We start from the raw sequence: 20,066 nt of genomic DNA, 5'->3' as shown, positions 1-20,066 counted from the left end.
CCCAGAATGGTTGAACAGTGATTCAGAACAGTCTCTCTGTGTGTGTTTTGATGAAAATAACACTTTCTCCCCCCCCCCCAGCCCATTTTAGACATTACATAAAAATTCCTTATAAGCAAAGAGATTTCTAGATATTCTGTGGTATGAGAAAAGGTAATCAGAAAAAATTATTATTAATTGTATGGTTTGTTTGTGTGTTCTTGTTGTTTGGGACAGCTAAAAAGGTATCCAAGAGGAGATCATTGCATTTTGCAGTAAATCTTATCCCTTTTCTCCCAGCCCATCATCTGAAAAGCAAAACGAAAACCTGAGGTGACACTCCTGCTGTTGAGACATCTCATGAGAATAAGACACTGTTTCCACCCCCACATGGAGGACCAAATCCTGTAAATGTCCAGTGTTTGTATAGACACTTCTCACAGTGCAAATGCCGTTTTGTGGGTGGACAGATGCACTCCAGGAAGGGGAAGAGAAAGACCCACTCCTGGGATATTCACACAGATTACACCCTATCACTCAGGGAAGGACAACTTAGGCCCTTCAGATATGGCTAGACTCCATCAGCCGCAGGCAGCACATCAGTGGTCAGAGATGATGGAGTTGTAGTCCAGCAACATATTCTGGAGGGCAACAGCTCCCTGTTCCTCCTGTACCTTCTGTGCTATCACTTGGGATGGTGTGTTCTCTGCCTTGGTTTTTTTAAAAAAACAAAACCATACCCCCCCCCAAAAAAAACCCTTGTGCTAAGACTTGAAATACTACAAGCTGACCTGCATAATTTTGCAAACCTACCTGATTCTACCTAACTTATTTGAACTTCGTTATAATGGGGAAGGGCCAGGGTGCTGTAGCCCCCCACCTCACTGGAAACTTCGTTGTTCACATGTTTTCAAGCAAACTAAGAAACCTACTTGCTTCCTTTTCTCTCTCTTTTAAAAACAGAGTATTTTTCTGGGAGGCCGAATTCAGTGGCTTTTATTTGTGTCTGTGGGACTGCACAAGCACACACCACCACGGGGGAAATTGGTCTTGTTTAAAGTGGGCCTCTTTGTTACTCCTGTTCTTTCCACCCATTAAACACCTCCCCCAGCCTGAACAGTGCACAAGTTAAAGAACGTTAAGACTTCAGATGTGTTCACTAATGGGAAATAACTGATTAGTGCAGCAAGGGATCTAAGCAGAAGCAAGTACAGGTCCTTGTGCAATTGCATGCTGTGCACAATAATGGCCAACAGGCTACTGGTTCATTCAACTAAGAGGGTGAGAATTACAACTCATGCATAGCAGGGTGTGCCTACCAGCTATATTGAGACTGAAATTTTACACCCTAACAATTTTGTGCCCACGGCAATTGCCCCTGTGCCTTCCCTCACACTACACCACTTGCTCCACCACTGAGTAGGCTTGAGGCTGCATCCAGCCAATCAACCTTGCATTTCCAGGCGCAAATAGGGTTAATTTATTAAACCACTACCTTTCTGCAACAGCTTTCAGTTTGTTGCTTGTGGGAGAACCAGGTTTTGCCCAAGGAAGGATGCCCACCCCCAATGCACTGCTCATCTTAGGCTACTCTTGGAAAGATGCATGACTGTTTGGGGGTAGGGATTTCTCACCAAGAGAGACCCAAGCCTCAGGTTGTGTTTCTGCAAACAGGTCACACTGCAGAAGGAAGACCGCAAGCAACACCACTACTGGAGCCCTGGAGAAATCAAACTCCCACAAGCTTTAATGAAGAAGTCAGGATCACAAGTCTGTGCCCCAGGTGGCATACAACATATGGATAGTCTCCCTCTCTCCTCCCCGCACCCACTTGACAAGGAAGGCTCCAGGACTACAAAAGTCACACGGAAACACACAAAAGGCACAGCAAGAACACACAGAATTCATTCCTCAGCTGGTGGGAGGGGAGTAGAGAAGGCAGCTAGTTAGAGAGCACCCACATAATTCCTTTGCTATGGGTCTGCAGGCTTTTGGACTTGGCAGTGTCGCCACCAAGGAAGGGTTTTAGGGAGACATCAGATGCAGAAAGGCTGGCTTACCATATTTTGACATAACCTATGTTACTGTGCAAAGAGATGGGGAGAATAAGACCAAAGTCTAACAATACCTAACTGCACCACTGAGATTTGGGGGCGAGGAGGAGGAAAAGGAAGGTGACAGCAGCCCAGACATTTCTGATATTTTGAATCACTATGAGTTTGTGCCGATTGCTATTAATTGTTTTATGGGTTACCTTATTGTGCTTTTTGATTATACGTACTAATGTTTGTCCGTTTTTAATGCTACTATTATGGTGAGCCACTTTGAGCTCCACAATGCTCTTAGAAAAGTGGAAAACACAAATATCAAATCAAAAATAAATATCAACTCAAACTTTAAAAAATCTCCCACCCTGCCAGCAGACCTGCCAGTGGTTTGGAAATGTTGTTGCTAAGCAGATTCCCAAGGAAACCTAAAATGGCTGCTGATACTGATCGGTTCTGATTGAGATTACTCTCCTCGCAAAGACGCAGTGCTCAACTCCTGAGTCCCAGTAGCAGCCAGTCACTTAAATGATAGGTGAAGGAACTCCATTTCTGCTATTGGGAGATTCTGAGAGCAGAGGTTGCTATAGCGGTCTGCAAGTATCAGGCTGGATTACAAACAGCAACCATAGATCCCAGGGAAGTGCTGAAGCTCAGCGGCAGAACACCTGATTTGAATGCAGAAGGTCCCAGATTCCACCTCCAGTTTAAAGAACCAGGTCAGTAGCGATGGAGAAGACCTCTGCCCAGGACCCTGAAGAGTCATTGCCAGTCAGAGTAGACAATACTGGTCTAGATGGACATATAGGCCCAATCTGCATGATAATGCTTTAAATATGATACTGCTTTAAAAGTACCATACCGCTTCTCCGTCCCATAAGAATTCTGGCAAGTGTTAAGGGAGCTGAGAGTTGTTAAGGGAGCTGGGAGTTGTTAGGAGACCCCCTCTTCCCCTCACAAAACTACAATTACCAGAGTTCCCTGGGAAGAGGGGTTGATTGTTAAACCACTATGTGAACTGTATCATCAGAGGAAGCCCTGACCATTTATAGTGGTGTGATGGTGCTTCAAATCTATGGTGCAGATAGCACTTAAGTATACCCAGGATTGCAACCTAAACGATCCGCTTCCACCTATGAATGAGCTTGTGTGGTGGCTTACAAATGATGGCTAATTAGGCTATCAATTTATTGTACACCTCCTTGGGTATGCCACAGCAAGGCATAAGATTTGAAGGTGCAAAAGGGAGCATGGGAAGAACTCTCCAAGAATCAGGATGTTACACCCAGCTAATCATCTGGAGGCACTTATTTTTGTATTTGGTTTTTTTTAATGTTTAAAGTTTTTTAAAATGTTTAGGATAATATTTTGTTTTCTTGTTATTATGCTTCTTTAAATGTGCATCAGCATTGTAATTGTGTCTGATTCCCATTTGTACTGCTTGATCGTTTGTAAGGTTCTACTTGATTATTTAAGGCAGGTTACAAAACTGATAAGAGATTGTTTCCTTTGCAAATGTGAAGCGGTATAGGAATTATTTAAATAAATACATAAATAAATAAAAACTTTAAAAGCCCCTCTTAGTATGTGCAAGGAAATAAGGCTCATGAGCCCACTGTTAATGTAATCAAGTTCCCATAAGTGTAAAAACATGGACTTGCATCCAACCAAGTTACACTCAGAGAAGATCCATTAAAACCAATGGAGCTACGTTAGTCATGCTCATAAATGTTAATAGGAGTACTCTGAGTAGGAATACCACTAACTACAATCCACGATTTATTCTTTCCTGGTGTGTACTTGTTTTTAAAGCTTTTTAAAGCTTTTCTTGGGGTGGGGAGGAGAAAAGAACTAAAAGCAACAGGGCATAATAATACCACATTTTAACTAAGGGCGTCAAAGTCTTCGCTTTCCCCCCCTCTGAGAGCAGCTATTTCTCAATTGAACAGCTACAAAAAACAAGGGGGGAAAGGAAAGGGAAAAGAGATGGAAAGCCAGCTGGGAATAGAATCCAGTAGTCGCCATGGTGACTCCACAGCTTCACATTTTCGATCCTTTACTTTCTCAGCCACACCACAGGGAAGCCATAGGACCAGCACAGGGAGAAGAGGCCTTGCTTCTGAGCAGCATGTATTGGGACACCCCCCATAAAACACTTGCCACGTGAGAGCTTCTTAAAGTTTTGCCACTAGAGGAATAAACTAATCCCAGGGTGGACAGACTTCAGGCTGATTTACTTACTTACTTACATATTTACTTACTTACTTAGACCCCTAAGGTCTAACCTGAGGTGCAAAATGTTGTCATACATACCATACATTAAAAGCACAATACCTACCCACCCACCCCAGCCAAAGTGTAGTTATATATGCTGGGAATTGTAGTTCTGTGAGGGGGTAAACTACACTTCCCAGAATTGGGGGGGTGGGGGTGGGAAATGTGATTTAAATGTGTGGTGTGTAACCAGCCTAAGAATTAACAGGATGCCTCTGAGAAGATGTGATCAGTACCAGAAGCGAGCTCACAATTTCCTTCACAGAAAAAAAATCCACTTCTGGTTGGTTCCCACCCCACCCCCAAATTTCAGCAATGCTTTTTGATTTTATTTTCTTTTTTTTTTGAATGGAGGAGAGCTTTTAAGGTGTTGCTGTTGTTAAGACAACTGGGAATCAAAAACCCTTGCTGGCCTACCACAATTCACCCATAGATCTACCAGTCTGCATGCTTCTGAACACATGTGCAACAGTTAGCAGGGGAAACTCACTAGGGCAAGGGGAGCTTTTCTCTAGATTTTTTGTGTGTGTGTTGCTAGGGTGGTGGTGGGGAGTTTCATAGGGGCCTCAGTGGGTGATAGTGGTGGCTGGTTCCTGTTAAGAACGGGGCTGCTTGCACACTATACAGCACATTCAAAGCACATCTTCTTCCTCAAAGAATTCTGGGTACTTTAGTTTACACCTCATAGGGCTACCACTCGCAGCAACCTCACAAACCAACTACAGTGCCCAGAATTCGGGGGGGGGGGCATTTCAAATGTGCTTTAAAGCAGCGGCATACCTTGGGATCTCAAATTTCAGCCATGACCTGTGCCCCCACGCCTCTAAATAATCGTTGCGCCGCCCCCAAGGCTCTGCACCCAGTTTGACTGAACCAAACCAGTCACACTCCCCTAAATTTAAAGGTATAGCATGCAAGCAGCCTGGTAGGATGACCAACAGCAGATAGAGCCAGTGACAGGTGGAGCAAACCGATTCTAGTTTTGTTGCAGCCCTCCTCCCTGCTTATTTCTACAAGGTGATACTGAGACTAAGGAGGAGACTGACAGTCTCTGGCACTCCCTGGATGGCTTGTTAAGTACAAAGACAGGCAGGTGGAGCCAGGCTGAGGGCATACTGAGGCCGGTGGGGCAGTGCCCCATTTGCCCTCACAGACCAGCCTCCACTGGTGGGAGAGGGGAGGATTTGACCACAGTCCCTGCGACCTATATTCTCTGTAGCAACTTCCCCAACCTCCTGCACTAGGTATTCATTTTAAAAACCTCAAGAAGTACCTGCACACTACATAATTAACGTGATGCGTTGTTTTGAGCCTAAGGAAAAGGGATGGAGGAGTTAGAATTTGCACACAGAGATGAAAGTGGAGCTGCTGTTTGGTCGTTTTTATCTCCTGACCCAATTTCCCCCTCCCGTCTCCCCATCTCTCTTTTCTTATTGGCTATGCTGGCAAACAAGTAGATCCTACGCCACTCAGTGTGCAATTTCTGTGTCCGCCAGTTGTTGGAAAAACCTTTGAGATTCAGCTGCTTTCTCGTGGCAAATGTAACATGTGGTCATGCTCTCCGTCAAAAAAATAAATAGGGGGAGCAGAGGAGGGAGAGAGACAGACTCTGGTCAGCTCTGAATAGCTCTTCTCCACTGCTCATCCCTGCCCTAGGGAAGGCCCATAGTTTCAAAAGCAAACAAGAGCTGGTTGTTTGCACATTCCCGTTACACACACAATCAATCAGAAAGTTAACAGTATTCAGTTCAAAGCAGTCCCTGTTCTCCATCCATCCCTCTGCTGAATGCAGGAAAAGGGAAAAGCAAAATGTAAGCAGGATCCCCAGAGACAGTTTTATGCCTTCAGCAGAAGCCAGGAGTTAAGGATTTCCCTGGCCTGTACCACTTCAGCATGAAAGAGAAGGATGCACCTTTGAATATTCCTGCATATATATAAAATCACTGGCACATGAAAAACTAAAAGGCCAGGGATTTCAAGGTAGCTTTCTCTGAAGACATGCTACATTTCTATGTGCAAGGAGGAACAATCAAACATGCAAGCTCCTCGCAGCAGGCTAATGTTCTATGGTCCAGGAAAATCAAGATCATTTGATGCTGCTGAATGCATAAAAACAGGCCCATAATAGCCTTTCTTGGCTCTGAGGAAAGAGCCCCACGAAGGGAGTGGGTCTAAGAGAAGGTTCATAGATTTTCCTGGTTCCAGAGACAGCCCATTACTTCCCACTGTTCTTTCACACACAGCTACACCTACTGCTGGTTGTCCTCTCTGACGACAGGCAGCGTGCAAGGGAGATACAAAAAAAAAGGGGGTGGGGAGATGGCAATTGGGGACATGACGTTAGAGACAATATCAAAGCACAATGCCCCTTTAAACACGCCCAATACACACATTTCTGGTAGAGAGTCACTGATACGCCAAATAAATAGAAGGTTCCCCTTGGCTAGCATTAGTGCTCTGGTTAACGGGGACTGGAGAGGAATGGACATAATAGAGCTATGGCAAAATTATAAGCTTTAGTTTGGAGCCAAGGACAGGGGTACAGTTAAGAACAGAGAAGCAGCATGGACCAAGTTAAGAGAGAATAAGGTTTTAAGAGATTTGTACTTTATGCTTCAGATTGAGACAGGGTCTACCCCCAGAAGGGCAGAGCTTCTGTTCCCTTTAAAGAACTCTGAATTTTCAGCAAGGGCAGTCCTCCTCATAAATGCACCACTATTTGTTTTTTTGTCGGGAGGAGAGATGCACCTGCCTTTCAGAGAGTTCTGAAAAATGACAGGAGCAATGGGTTCATCCAAACTACCTTTTGTGCTGTGTGCTGTGTTACTAGGCACGGTCCTGGGCTTTACAGCCCTATGTCTGAACGTTTGTTTGCTTGTTTGTTTGTCCTAGTGCTTTCTCTGCGAAAACCTGCATTTCAACACTAGCTCAGTTTTCTGCAAATTGCCATTTGCTCTGATTCAGCGTAAAACGTGGGTTTTCCTGGGGAAAGCGACAGGGGGGAAAAACCCCACCCGGACACAAAGCTTTAAAGTGCAGGCCTGTGCCTGGAAAGTATGGGGCAAAAGATAGCCTGAATGAGTCCAATGTTCTATTGGGAATAGAATCAAGCAAGGGCTAAGCAATTTGTTACACAAACAGAAATAAGAGAGTGAGAGGGATGCTGCAAACAAAAAACAGCAGCGATCACTGTCTGGTTGACATCCCAGCCACCCCAATAGCGGCAACTTTCCCCAGTGCTGGAATGCCAAACAAACCCCTCTCTCAAGGTGCCTGAACAATTACGATTTAGGGCAGGAATCAGCATGAGCAAACGCACCCACCGTCAAAATTTGGGGATCACGCATGGCTGCAATCATCAAGGAAGTTAAGCCCTCAATAGCAAGGCTCCTGGAGTGATTTTGCCAAACTGGCTTTGGAAGGGAGCCAGCTGCCCAAGGATGTTTTAAAAGCTGGAAAGGAACATTGGCAGGCTTTGGCTCGCACAGCTTTTTTATTATTTAAAAAGCTGCAAATACAGTCCAAGGCTTTGGGCAAAGGGATACAACTGTATTATCTTGCCTCAAATTCTTCCTCCATGGCCCCCAATAATGTGTTCCTAGCTGGCCCACTGTTTAAACTGAGCCTTGACTGAGAAGAGATCCAACACTGGGGCAAAAAGATTCAACTAAGACCCAGCCAAGTTTGCTGAGGGAAGTTTGAGCACCCTTTCCTACACAGAGGTATTTTTCTTTACATATATCCAACTTCAAGGCTGAAGACATTGGCTGTGTACGCACCATACATTTAAAGCACACTGCTTGCCCCAAAGAATCCTGGGAACTGTAGTTTACCCCTCACTGAGCTGCACTTCCCAGCACCCCTAACAAACTACAGTTTGCAGGATTATTGCGGGGGGGGGGGGAGTCATGTGCTTTAAGAGTATAGTGTGTGTGTGTGCAGTCATTGCTGCCCTCTGAGGCAAAGACCAAAATGGTACCACCACCCTCATTCCATGTTCAGAAGCCAACTGGACTTTCAAATGAAGTCAACACTGGTGAATTGTCCAGCGTACCACAGGACAACAGGCTAGCTGGGTGTGCAGGCCAGGCTGTGTTGCAGACACAGCTCTGGCCTCTCAACCCGTCATCACCCACTGCCAGCCCCCAAGCACTTGCCACCTGAGGCAGTCACTTCACTCCATAACAGGCCCTGCCCAACTGGCTTCCTAGCACACACAACTGAAGCAAAAGATGATGCTCATGCCATAATCCAAACATGACTATGTCAGTGGAGTACCTGTGTAGGAGAAAGCATCATTGTGTGAAGCAGGCTTAAAGACATCTTTTGATCCCACACTCTCCTATGAGAGGTGGGTGGGAGGAAAGAAAGAAAGAGAATCAAGGACAGATTGAGAGGAGGAGAACCCAGCTGGTGATTCTCTGAAAGGGTCTGTCGGAGACAGAGATGGCAGCAGAAGATACAGATGAGAAACCCTTAATATTGTTGGGTGCATGCGAGGAGAGACCCTCACAGAACATTTGAAATTTCCTTTAACACTGACCAAAGGTTACACACAGCAGGGATGGAGAGCTATTTGGCTAGGATTTTGTTCACCACCTGCCGACAAAAGTATAACCTACTTTGAGTAGGGCAAACCACAAGTTATAGCTTTTGCAATTTAGCAAAGTATGCTCAAACTGGCCCCTCGTTATATGGATAAAACATCAGTCCCAAAGATGTACTCTCAGTCTGGGGTTGGTTCGCCACAGACAACACTTTCACTCTCCCCCCTCCAGCTATTTGCCCTCTGAAAGTGCTGCTTACAGTAAACAGCACCAACTTCACAGGGAAATATCAGCTTGTGGGAAGGTGTCGCGAGGAAAATGGCACAAGGCCCCATTCTGGTGTGAGGCCTTGATGTGGATTAGGAGAGTTCTAGATTGGAGGGCCATGCTATTACTATATTTATTTCCTTTATTTTTATTGTATAATTTAATTTTCTCTGTGTGTTTTGCTTTTTTTTGTAATTGGTTTTTATACCAATTTTTGAAGCCTGCCCTTCCTCCCAAAGGAGCCCAGCTCAAGCACGCTTTTCTAAAAGTGTTGTACCCAGTGGCGTAGCGTGGGGGGTGCAGGGAGGGCTGGCCGCACCGGGCGCAACATCTGGGGGTTAGGGTTAGGGGGCGCAAATCCACGGGTTAGGGGGCGCAAATCCAAGGGTTAGGGGGTGCAAATTACTTGCCTTGCCCCGGGTGCTGACAACCCACGCTACGCCACTGGTTGTACCTCCACTGATGGAGGCAGCATGCCTCCGATTGCCAGCGGCTGGTAACCGCAAGTGGGGAGGGCTCTGTTGAGCTCAGGCCCCGTTTGCAGACTTCCCTAAGGCATCTGGTTGGCCACAGTGAGAACAGGATGCTGGACTAGATGGGCCACTGGTGTAATCCTGCAGAGCTATTCTTATATTCACAGAGAAACCGTTCCCTGCTGCAGACAGTTGGCTTCCATAAATTGGAGGACAATGAAAATAGCAACCCAGGGGAATGAGAAAGATAATAAAAACAGGGACCCTAGGTGTGTGAAAGTAGCCACTGATGTCACACACACATCAGTGTTTTAAGGCATGTTCACACATTACACTAAACACAAGTACAAGCTGTTTCTACACAGGCACATGTGTTTGTGTAAAACAGCTCAGCTACTGCATACATAGACTGTACACTCGTTGAATGTTACATGTGAATAACTGTACAAGTGTGTAGCTGAACTATCTGTGTTCACAGGTATGCTGACACTGAATGTAGCATGTGAACGCACTTTGGGACATCTAAAGAGAGCCGTAATCACAACACAGCCTTAATGAATGTGAGAAAGATTTTTAAATAATAATTAAAATTTCAAAGCTTTTCTTTGCTGCCCTTCTTAAAGATCCAGAGTCCTCATTTAAAGTGAGTCACAGTTTTGCAGCCAGGGGATAGAGGGAGAGAAAGCAGAACAAAGGAGGAAGACGACAGAGAAACCCAGAACTGCAGACAGCCAGTCATGGGGTTGGATATGAGAAGACTGCAAATATCTGTGTTGAGGAAATAAACGAGCCTTCACTAAAAGTTATGTGGTGTGAGTAGGCTGAACCAGCCCCTTCCTCGGCACAAAAGAGTACTGAGCTCAGTGGCATGTCAAACTGCCAGTCCTTGAACACAGTCAGTAGCATGTATGTGAGAATTGCACAGCAGCAACGAAGGGAAAAACTGAGTGCAAGGACACAGGAATAATGCGAAGGTGGGGAAGAGGGGAGGAAGGTTGTCAAGCGTAAGATCCCTCTATTTCTGTGTTTAGAGGGATATAAGAGCTGATCTGCCGTGCTTTATCCCCCTAAAACGCACAGAAGACAAACTGGGGGTGGGGTGGAGAAATGAAGACAGCAGGAGAGCTGAAACTCACAGCCTGAACAGCCATTTTGAAAACACACAGTAAGTTATTGTGTGATACAAGATGGCCGACCATCATGAAGGCAGGCTTTGCATCCCACTGGATGCTCTCGGTCTTCATCTGTGAGTAGTCAGTTCCAGTAACTTTCCCACTAACACTACCCCATTGTCTTATTTTTTTTAATGAATATAGTTTCTTAACTGCCCTGGGCCACATCCACACCATAATTTAAAACACCAGTCTACCACTTTTACAGTCATGGCTCCTCCATGTCTCAAAGCATCATGGGAACAGTCATTTGTTAAAGGTGCTTAGAGGTAGGAGCTCTAATTTCCTAAGTTCCCTAACAAGAGCGGTTGAGAGTAAAACCACTCAAAAATTGAGTTCTGTTAGTTCCTAGCAACTCTCAGCACCCTTAATAAACTACACTTCCCAGGATTCTTTGGGGGGAGCCATGACAAAAGAGCACTTTAAATGTAAGGTGTTGATGTGACCCTGGTCTAAACTATTATAGCCTGGGCACCAAATGAAAAACAACAAAAGGCCCTGAGGCATCTTAAAGACCATCAAACATATTATGGCAGGCGCTTTTGTGCACCAAGCTCATGCCATAATAAAGCTGTCAGTCTTTGAAGATGCCACAGATTAAACAAAGCAATTGCTTTGGAAACTACCCCAAAATGAAGATCAGAATGTTCTTACGGACAGACCATCTCCCTCTCTGCTTCTTAGAGGACAGCACATTTCCCCCACCACCACCAAAAAACCCCCCTGCTCCCAGCTGCTTCTAGGGAACTTACAGTGTCTGATAGGTGCTGTCCTTTGCCTTGAGGAATTTCACCACGAAAAAGACAACGGCTTGGAGGCTGAGTACCAGGATGATTCCCCCGATGAAGCTGGCAGAGTCAAATCCTGGCGGGTGGAACTCCGGGGAGTCAGTTAGCGGAGGGCTGGCCGTTGTACCTGGGGGGAGACAGAGCAAGGGGGTTGTGAAGGTACCTGGCAAAAAGGGAAAAGGCTGCAGCTCAATGTGGGAAGAGTATCTGCTTTATACGCAGAAGACACCCCTGCACAAAAATACTAGAGAGCCACTGCCAATCAGTGTAGGCAATGCTGGTTTGACTTGCATGTTCTTGAAAGAGTTTACAACTGAGAGATCATATTCTTTACTTTCCCACCCGTCCATTAACTCACTATTACTGGCCCCTCCAGATTGAGTGGGGGATTTTTTTGGGGGGGAGGGGGAAGCGTGTATTTTGTATTGAATCGCTTATACAATAATATTTAAGCATTTATAGGCTGCACGTTTCATAAAAATGCTACAAGGCTGTATACAATACACAAAATGACAACAAGATTTTGTTTTCATTGACAGGTTCCAAAGATGGAGTAATGATTAGTTCCGTCATAAAAAAAATCCCAGCTAACAACTTATTCAAAAATTCAGCCACCTCTGAGCAGTCCCACATGTGCTTCTATGTACCAACTACACAGCAGCCCCTCCAGCACAGTGAAGATGGACCTGTGTGCACAATGGAGAGCAGTCCCGGAGTAAGGTATCAGTACTGTACTAACTTTAGAGAGAGCTCTGAAGTTTGAGCTGACGAAGACCTGTACGGAGGCTTGGCCACAGACCATATAACACCTCTGCTCAGAGATCTGTGCTAGTTGTTGATTTGCCAAGCTCAAGGTATTACTATTACTATCTGGAGGCAGTTGGAGAATGGATGAGGCTGAATCTTGACAAGAAAGAAGTACTGTTTTGGTGGGGCAGGAGGCTGGCAGGTATGGGGAACTCCCTGGTCTTGAATGGAGTAACTGTGCCCCTGAAGGACCAGGTGTGCAGCCTGGGAGTCATTTCGGACTCACAGCTGTCCATGGAGGTGCAGGTTAATTCTGTATCCAAGGTGGCTGTCTACCAGTTCCATTTGGTATGCTGAGAATCTACCTGCCTGCGCACTGTCTTGCCAGAGTGGTACATACTCTTGGTTATCTCCAGAATTTCCTGCAGCGTACAGAGGGTACCAAGCCCCCTGCAAGTCTTATGATGATCTGTTGCACAGAAATTCCAACAGCCTCTGCAGCCTGAATTTCTTGCGTTCGCCAAAAACTCCCCCTAGCAATGTTAATGGGTCACAGTCAAAAATCACAATTCAAGCTTTCCTGATGGTGAAAGAGATTAGGTGGCTGGGGCGGGAGGTCTGAAATGGCACCTCCTGGCCAACCTTACCCCTCACTTTACAAGATGTAAGGATCGAAAAGCATCATTTTGTTGCAAGCTTCTTCTTCTTGTCTTCCACTATGCCGCACTAGTCAGCTCATGTACAGGTCCTATTGCAAAGGCTTAGCTGCTAGAACTTAAACCTTCGTTCCACGGACTGTGCATTCACCACCCAGCCAAGTGTTTCGCATCTCCATCACAAAAGCAGCCACGCAATGCTGCAGCATTGCTACTGAAGGGGTGCACTTTGCAAGGAAACAGAGGAAGCAGTTAAACACAGTGTGGGCAAGACTGGTGTGGAAGCCAAAAAACAGGAGCCTTCGCTCACGCAGAGATAAATGAGTGCATAGAACTTCCCGTCGGGAGCCTGCGCTGGATCAATAATTCACAAGGATTCAGGATAGAGTTACTCACTTTAATTAGCCCAAAGCTCTTCAATTCTTGCTCTTCTTTTCGGCAGGAAGATTCATTCTCTCTGAGAACATATCCATCCATCTCTCCTTCACTTCTTTATTAGCTAGCTTTTCCCTTTCCATTCCTTTGGCCTGCCTTGTTAAGCTTTCTCATCCAAACCAGCAATGGTGTACAGCAAGAGTTTGCCAGGCCTCTTGGCAATAGCAAAAGGATCTGTTTTTTTTTATTAAAGCCCCTTAATTTTCACCTGAAATAGTGGTGGGAAGTCTTGCTCTCTTCTAAATTGCTGCTAAAAGCACAGTCATTTTTCAAAGGTGAGGTCTGAATGACCCTCCATGTAGGATTGGGAACATGTTGTGGGCTTGTAGGTGGGAAGATTTGGAGCTAAATTCTAAGCAGAATCTGAACTGAATCCTAATAATAATAATAATAATAATAATAATAATAGTTTCCTCAGCCACTCCAACAAAGTATTAAAATACAATAATTAATCAAATACTGAAACCTTTCCTAAACAGGGCTGCCTTCAGATGTCTTCTAAAAGTCCAAATTGTTGGAGAAGCACACTTTGCCCTGGATACAATCACACTGAGACTCTGGGTTTAGGAAAATAGGAAGATCCTAGTTCTACTTAGGTAAGGTGGCGATGCAATCAGCCATGTTTGCTCTCACGTCTCAAGGTAAGCTGTGGTCCTGTTCCCCGAGTGACAAGTGTTTACCACAACAGAAGGGCTTGCTAAGGAAAACAGCGCCTGGAGCACATATGACCACCAAGAAGCCGCTCTGCATTCCCCACTTGGAGATGCTCTAGCACTAGCTCACCAACATTCAAACCCTCCCCTTCTCCAACGCGCAAAAGATAAGGGGAATCACACTTACCAAGTGTGATGATCTCATGCTCCTTAGTGGCTGGCTTTGGAGGCTCTTTGGTGGTTGGCTGTGGAGGTTGCTTGGTGGTTGCTTCGGATGCTAAGAAAAGAACCATCATTAGCAGGGGGGAGGGGAGGTCAACCCACACCTCTTTCCTACAAGAAAATTTCCCTACCACACATTGCATTATCCAAGCAGATCATCACATTAGAGAAGCACACTCAGGGTTATGCACACTCGGTGACAAGAAAAGCCACACTACATTTATATAAAGTAGAATAATTAGAGCAAACTAATAAAAAAAGTAGTCATTCAAATACCTGAAGGGAAGAAGACAAAGATTTGTTATCTACTGCCCCACAGGACAGAGCTAGATCTTAATGGAAACCATCTTGCCTGTGTCAAGATACAAACGGCTCCCAATGTCTGCACTTTCTGGAAACTACTGACCATGGTAGGGCAAGCTTTCATAGCTGGATAAATGGATATTTGCCACGAGCGAATATTTTGTATTGTTTCAGTTTTGTTTTAAATGCATCTGCTTTTTGTGATTTAACTATTTATTTATTTATTTATTTAGTGCTGTTTTTATTTAGACAGCTGTAGAACATGAATGAATAGACATAAACAGCTGTTAACATCAATAGCTAGGAATGAACCCTTATGTACCTTATGGCAAGAAATCCCATAAAGATGCCTGATAACTCAGGAAAAATTGCTGCCAGGAAGGGCAGCCTGTATTGGATCAGATGGGCAAATGGTTTGAAGAGGACTCCTCCAGCTGGTCATGTGAAAGTGTCCTCTATGTCAGAGATAAAGAACCTGTGGCCCTCCAGATCAGGGAGTCTCCTCCCCCTAGCTACTTTTCTGATCCTTCAGGGAGGAAGTGCCACCCCACCCAGAACAGAACGTCTCCCTAGTTCCTTCTTGCTTCTGTATCAAGAGTCATAAGCAAGAAAAATGTTTGAGGAGGTCCTGGTGATCAGGTTCCAGAATGAACAGGCAGAGGCAAAGGTCCTGAGCCAGATGATGTGGCCTAACAGACAGCATGGTGATCAGTGATTGGGCAGAAAAGCATTACCTTCACACCTGGAAGTGACATTGTAAAAGTGACACTTCTCCTTGGCTGGCTCTCCCTTCACAACACAGCTACCGGAACCTGAGGATAGAGGAGAGAAACCAAGTCACACTGAAAATCCTGCATGTCTCCCTCTCCCCCAAACACACATTTCCCCCACTGTTTTATACAGGGCTACACAACCAGAAACAAAATGAAAGACAAGCCCTATTCTGGGGTTCACATCATGTGACTGGCCATCATGTGCCATGTCTGCTGTCTCCTCACCCGCCCCTGAACGTTGGGTGAAGGTCTGGAAAGAGGAGTCACACATAGATCGCTAGCCAACGAAATGTCCTCCAGATGTTGCTGAACTACAGCTCCCATCATCCCTGAACATTGGCTATGCTGGCTGGGGCTGATGGGAGTTGCAGTCCAACAACGTTTGGAGGCTGCCATGTTGGCTACTCTGCAGGGTCACACCCACACCATATGGCTTCCTCCAAAGAATCCTGGGAACTGCAGCTTGTTACAGATTCTGGCCACATAGACCTACAATTCTAAGCACTCTTAACATGACTCCAGGACTGTTAAATTGGTCTAAGAATGCTTCAAATGCATGGTGCAGATGGGACCTTAGGTTCCGGGTGCGATTTAGAATCCTGCTTGCATAGAGCACGCTCAGGTCATCTGATCTTCCCCCTCCCCAACGAGTGTGGAAGACGGGGCTGATGCAGATGCAAGAGACGGTGTGGGGAGCTAAGTAGGCATCACCCTGCTGCCCTCCTCACCACACAATTGTGATGGCAAGAGGGAAGCATACCTGGACAGGGATGCTGCAGTCATCAGGAAGCATGATTTAACACAGGAGTGAGTGAGTGAGTGAGTGAGTAAGTAAATACAACAACAACAACAACAACAACAACAACAACAACAACAACAACAACAACATGCCCATCTGACTGGATTGCTCCAGCCACTCTGGGCGGCTTCCAGCAAATATAAAAGTGTGATAAAACATCAAACATTAAAAACTTCCCTATACAGGGATACACAGTTGTATTAACTAGTAGCACCTTAGAGACCAACTAAGTTTGTTATTGGTATGAGCTTTTGTGTGCATGCACACTTCTTCAGATACATGAAAGCTCATACCAATAACAAACTTAGTTGGTCTCTAAGGTGCAACTGGAAGGAATTATTTTATTTTGTTTCAACTACGGCAGACCAACACAGCTACCTACCTGTAACTTGTATTGACTACCTTTCGACCTGCTCTTTGGGGCTGGCGGTGGGGGAAAGCAACGCCTTTCTGCTGCTCCCCGACCTGAACACACCTTGAATGGCACCTTGTTTTAGAGGAGGAGAACAAGGGGGAGAAATTCTCCCCCTCTCTGTGCGGCACCTCCTGCCGCTTCACTGAAGGGGCGCTGGGCAGAGAGGGGGATAATTTTTTTTCTTGTTCTCCCCCTCTAAAACAAGGTGCGTCCTATGGTCCGGTGCGTCCTATAGAGCGAAAAATACAGTAGATAGTGAAGAATGTGGAGTGGGGAATTAGCACCAGAGGAAATCTTGACAACCCAAACCTTTCCTGAAAGAAGGATCCACTCTAGAGTTTGCTGGGTGGGAGATGCAGCTGCTACCCAAGACTCCTTCACCTGAGATCAGGGGTGGGGAACCTTTGGCCCTCCAGACAAGGGTGGTGGAAGGCTAATCAGCACCCAGTGGGGGGTGTCGGGAGCGGCGCAAACAGCCCAGCAGCACATGTGCTTGCGGCGTACGTGTGACGCATGCACGCCGCCGCTACGTACTGCACATGTGCGTGCGCCGTACGTAGCATGCACAGCATACAGTGGCATTGCGCATGTGCCGTGGGGCAGTTTGCCGACGGTGCTGGTCAAGCGCCATATGGACAGCGGTGGGATCCCTCCACCGCTGCTGCAGTCACAAGCAGAAGATCCTCTGTTCGCGACGGCTGCGCGATTTTGGCAGCTTGTGCTGCTGTGCCCAGGGGCGGCGGGGTGAGCCCCCCCCCGCAGGGTGCCTTCTTGCCACCCCCCTTAGAGATGGCACCCAGGGGGCACCGCCCCCCATTGGCTATACTTCCTGGGACTGTTTGAGCTACATGGACCAAAGGTCTGACTCAGTGTAAGGCAGCTTCTTGTATTGGGAAGCAGCCGTAGCTCAATGGCTGAGCATCTGCTCTGCATGCAGAAGGCCCCGGGGTTCTTTCCTTAGCATCTCAGTCTGGGAAAGAACACAGTCTGGGATCCCGGAGAACAGCTGCCGGTCAGTGTGGACAATGTTGAGGTGGATGGACCAATGGTCTGATTGGGCATAAGGCAGGTTCCTACGTTCCTAACCAAATCTCTCCCATCTTTCGCCTCGCCCTTCTTCCACCTGCTGTAGTAAGTAGGGCTCCAGGTAGTCTGCACACCTGATGAAGTGGACAAAAGGGCCAGGTAGCAGCGAGGAAATGGGCAAGACACCACCCCCTGTTCTTTCTCCGTATGAAGATAAGCACTTCGGCAGGAGCTTCCAGGACAACGTTGTGAGATGGGAGTTTGTTTCTGAACCAGCAGAGAGCAGAAGGCTGTATCTTTGTGGCTCCCATCTATCTATCCCCCTGGGGATGGCAGTCATGGCAACAAACAAAGTACACAAACTGACACAGATGCAGAGCTTGAGGCGATTCCACTCAGAGGGGTAGCCACAAACTCCCAGCAAAATGGAAGGAGGGATTTCCAAGTATCAGCCAGGGCATAGACCTTAAAGTAGCAAGGTCCTTTGCTTTTTGCTTTCAAGCAAGACAAGCGAAGGCAGAAGGCCATGTAAAGGATGTAAGAAGAGTCCTGCTAGATCAGGCCTAAGGATCAGCCCTCCCCTACTTGTGACTCCCAGTGACTTTTATTCAGAGGCATATTGCCCCTTGCACATCCAGCAAGTCAGGGACTGAGTGGTCCTTGGAGAAGGTGACAACTGACGAAGCGCAAGGCATATGTGCCAGAGATTCTGGCACCTCCAGTGAGAAGGGGCCGGTGGCCCCATTGGAGAGCCAGAACCAGCCAGAGAAGACAGAAAAGGGCTGGATGCACCATTTTGTGGCTTCCTAACATCTTGTGTAAGGTGGGGTGGCTCTTGAGAATGCTCAGAGGAAAAGGGAAGCGGTCTGGCTATTTCTCCATCTAGTCCAGTATTGTCTATCCAAGTCTCAGAAGAGGGTCTTTCCCATCATCTGGTTGGTGCCAAATCCTTTTAACAAGATATGGTAGGGATTGAACCTTGAGACCTCCTGCATGCAAGGCCTGGTCCTAGGGTATGGTCTGAAGGTCCACAAAGCCACCAGCTAAGCAGGTTTGGGTCTGGTCAGTGCCTGGATGGGTGACCACCTGGAAATTACATTGTCTTGGTTTCAGTGATGCATGAGGTGTACACATTTAGGGCTGCCAGACGTCTGGGTTCTCCCAGACACGTCTGGGAATCGCTCTGCAAAATGGTGTCCAGGCAGATTTTTGCTGAATCGGCAAAATGTCCTGGAAAACCCGGATGTATGGCAAGTTGGGCTAGTTTTTTTTACAAAAAACTTTAAAAATCAAAGAAAAGTCCCAAAACAATTTGGGGGGCACTCAACAACTTCGATTTTCACTTTTGGAGATGTACACAGCATCTCCACTCCATGTATGAAGAGACGTTCAGGTGCTGGAAGAGCTTGACGCAGCTCCTGCTCCTCCCTGATGACCTCCACCCATCCTCTCTAGCTCTCCAACTGCCTGCCCCTTACTCCCAAACCATTTCTTCTCTTCCTGGGACCCTGGAGAGCTGCTGCCAGTCAGAGTAGACAATACTGAGCTGAAGAAGTAACCACAGTGCAATGGCAGAGCACATGCATCATCCACTGAAAAGAGGTGGCAGGTGATGGTAAGTCAGAGCAGACAATACTGAGCTAGGTGAGCAAATCATTGGACCTGGCAGCATTATGTAGCATGCACACAATGACGGAATTCTTCGACCATCTGGGGGAGAAGAGGGAAGCCATTACAAAAACTCAAAGCACTGGGAGGATAAGGCAGGGAAATGGAATTACTTTAGGCAAATATGTTCCACTTTGCAGAGAACATGTAGAATTGGGCCATTCTTTGTAAGGTGTATGAGCTGAGTTTTTGGCAAGCATCCCCCCTCACCTGCCGCAGCTTACCTGGCTTCTCCTCAGACTCTCGGCAGTGCATCCACACGCAGTTTGTGATGTTCAGAGTAGCATCTCCTTCAATGCACTTGTCACATGACTCCAATTCTTTGCATTCTCCTGCAAAACAGCAAAAAAGGAACAGGCTGAGTTTTCAGGCAAGTATGAATCCTGCATTGCGACTTTGGAGCAGGCTGCAAGAGAAAACAAAAAACAGGAAGTGGAGCACTATGTGGTCTGGGCTTGTATAGATACCCAACCGCCTGTTGATTTCTGGAGTCTTTGCCCCACATTTTGCCTGTGGTCCTGTATGCTACAGCCCCCCACTATTAGTAAAACTGCAAAGACACACACACACACACACACACACACACACACACACACACACACAAATATATGCAAGCCTAGATATAACAAAGGCTTCAGAGATGGAATCCTCTGGTATCTGATACTCACTGTGCTATACTGCCTCTGAACATGGAAGTTTTATTTAGATATCATGGTTTGATTTGATTTCATGTCAGTGGTACCTCTTGTTATGTACTTAATTCGTTCCAGAGGTCTGTTCTTAACCTGAAACCGTTCTTAATCTGAGGTACCACTTTAGCTAAT

At 46.3% G+C, this 20,066-nt stretch overlaps 1 protein-coding gene across 2 annotated transcripts in view; it reads right to left on the bottom strand.

Annotated features, from left to right (window-relative positions):
- CD164L2 (CD164 molecule like 2) overlaps positions 1–20,066 on the bottom strand; it is a 37,474-nt gene that overhangs the window by 2,252 nt on the left and 15,156 nt on the right. Inside the window, exons 2-6 of one of the 2 annotated variants that reach the window (XM_028738683.2) lie at positions 19,467–19,574; positions 15,296–15,373; positions 14,224–14,313; positions 11,510–11,672; positions 1,705–6,566 (exon numbers count right to left, since the gene is read on the bottom strand). In XM_028738683.2, coding sequence (XP_028594516.2) covers positions 6,548–6,566; positions 11,510–11,672; positions 14,224–14,313; positions 15,296–15,373; positions 19,467–19,574 — 458 coding nt within the window. In that variant the 3' untranslated portion in view covers positions 1,705–6,547. Of the gene's footprint in view, positions 1–1,704; positions 6,567–11,509; positions 11,673–14,223; positions 14,314–15,295; positions 15,374–19,466; positions 19,575–20,066 lie in introns of those variants that run through there. The other variant, XM_028738684.2, reaches the window with a different exon arrangement.

Source organism: Podarcis muralis, chromosome 7 (genome assembly GCF_964188315.1).
Source record: "Podarcis muralis chromosome 7, rPodMur119.hap1.1, whole genome shotgun sequence".
Taxonomy (NCBI): domain Eukaryota; kingdom Metazoa; phylum Chordata; class Lepidosauria; order Squamata; family Lacertidae; genus Podarcis; species Podarcis muralis.
This window is presented reverse-complemented; position numbering and strand designations above follow the sequence as displayed.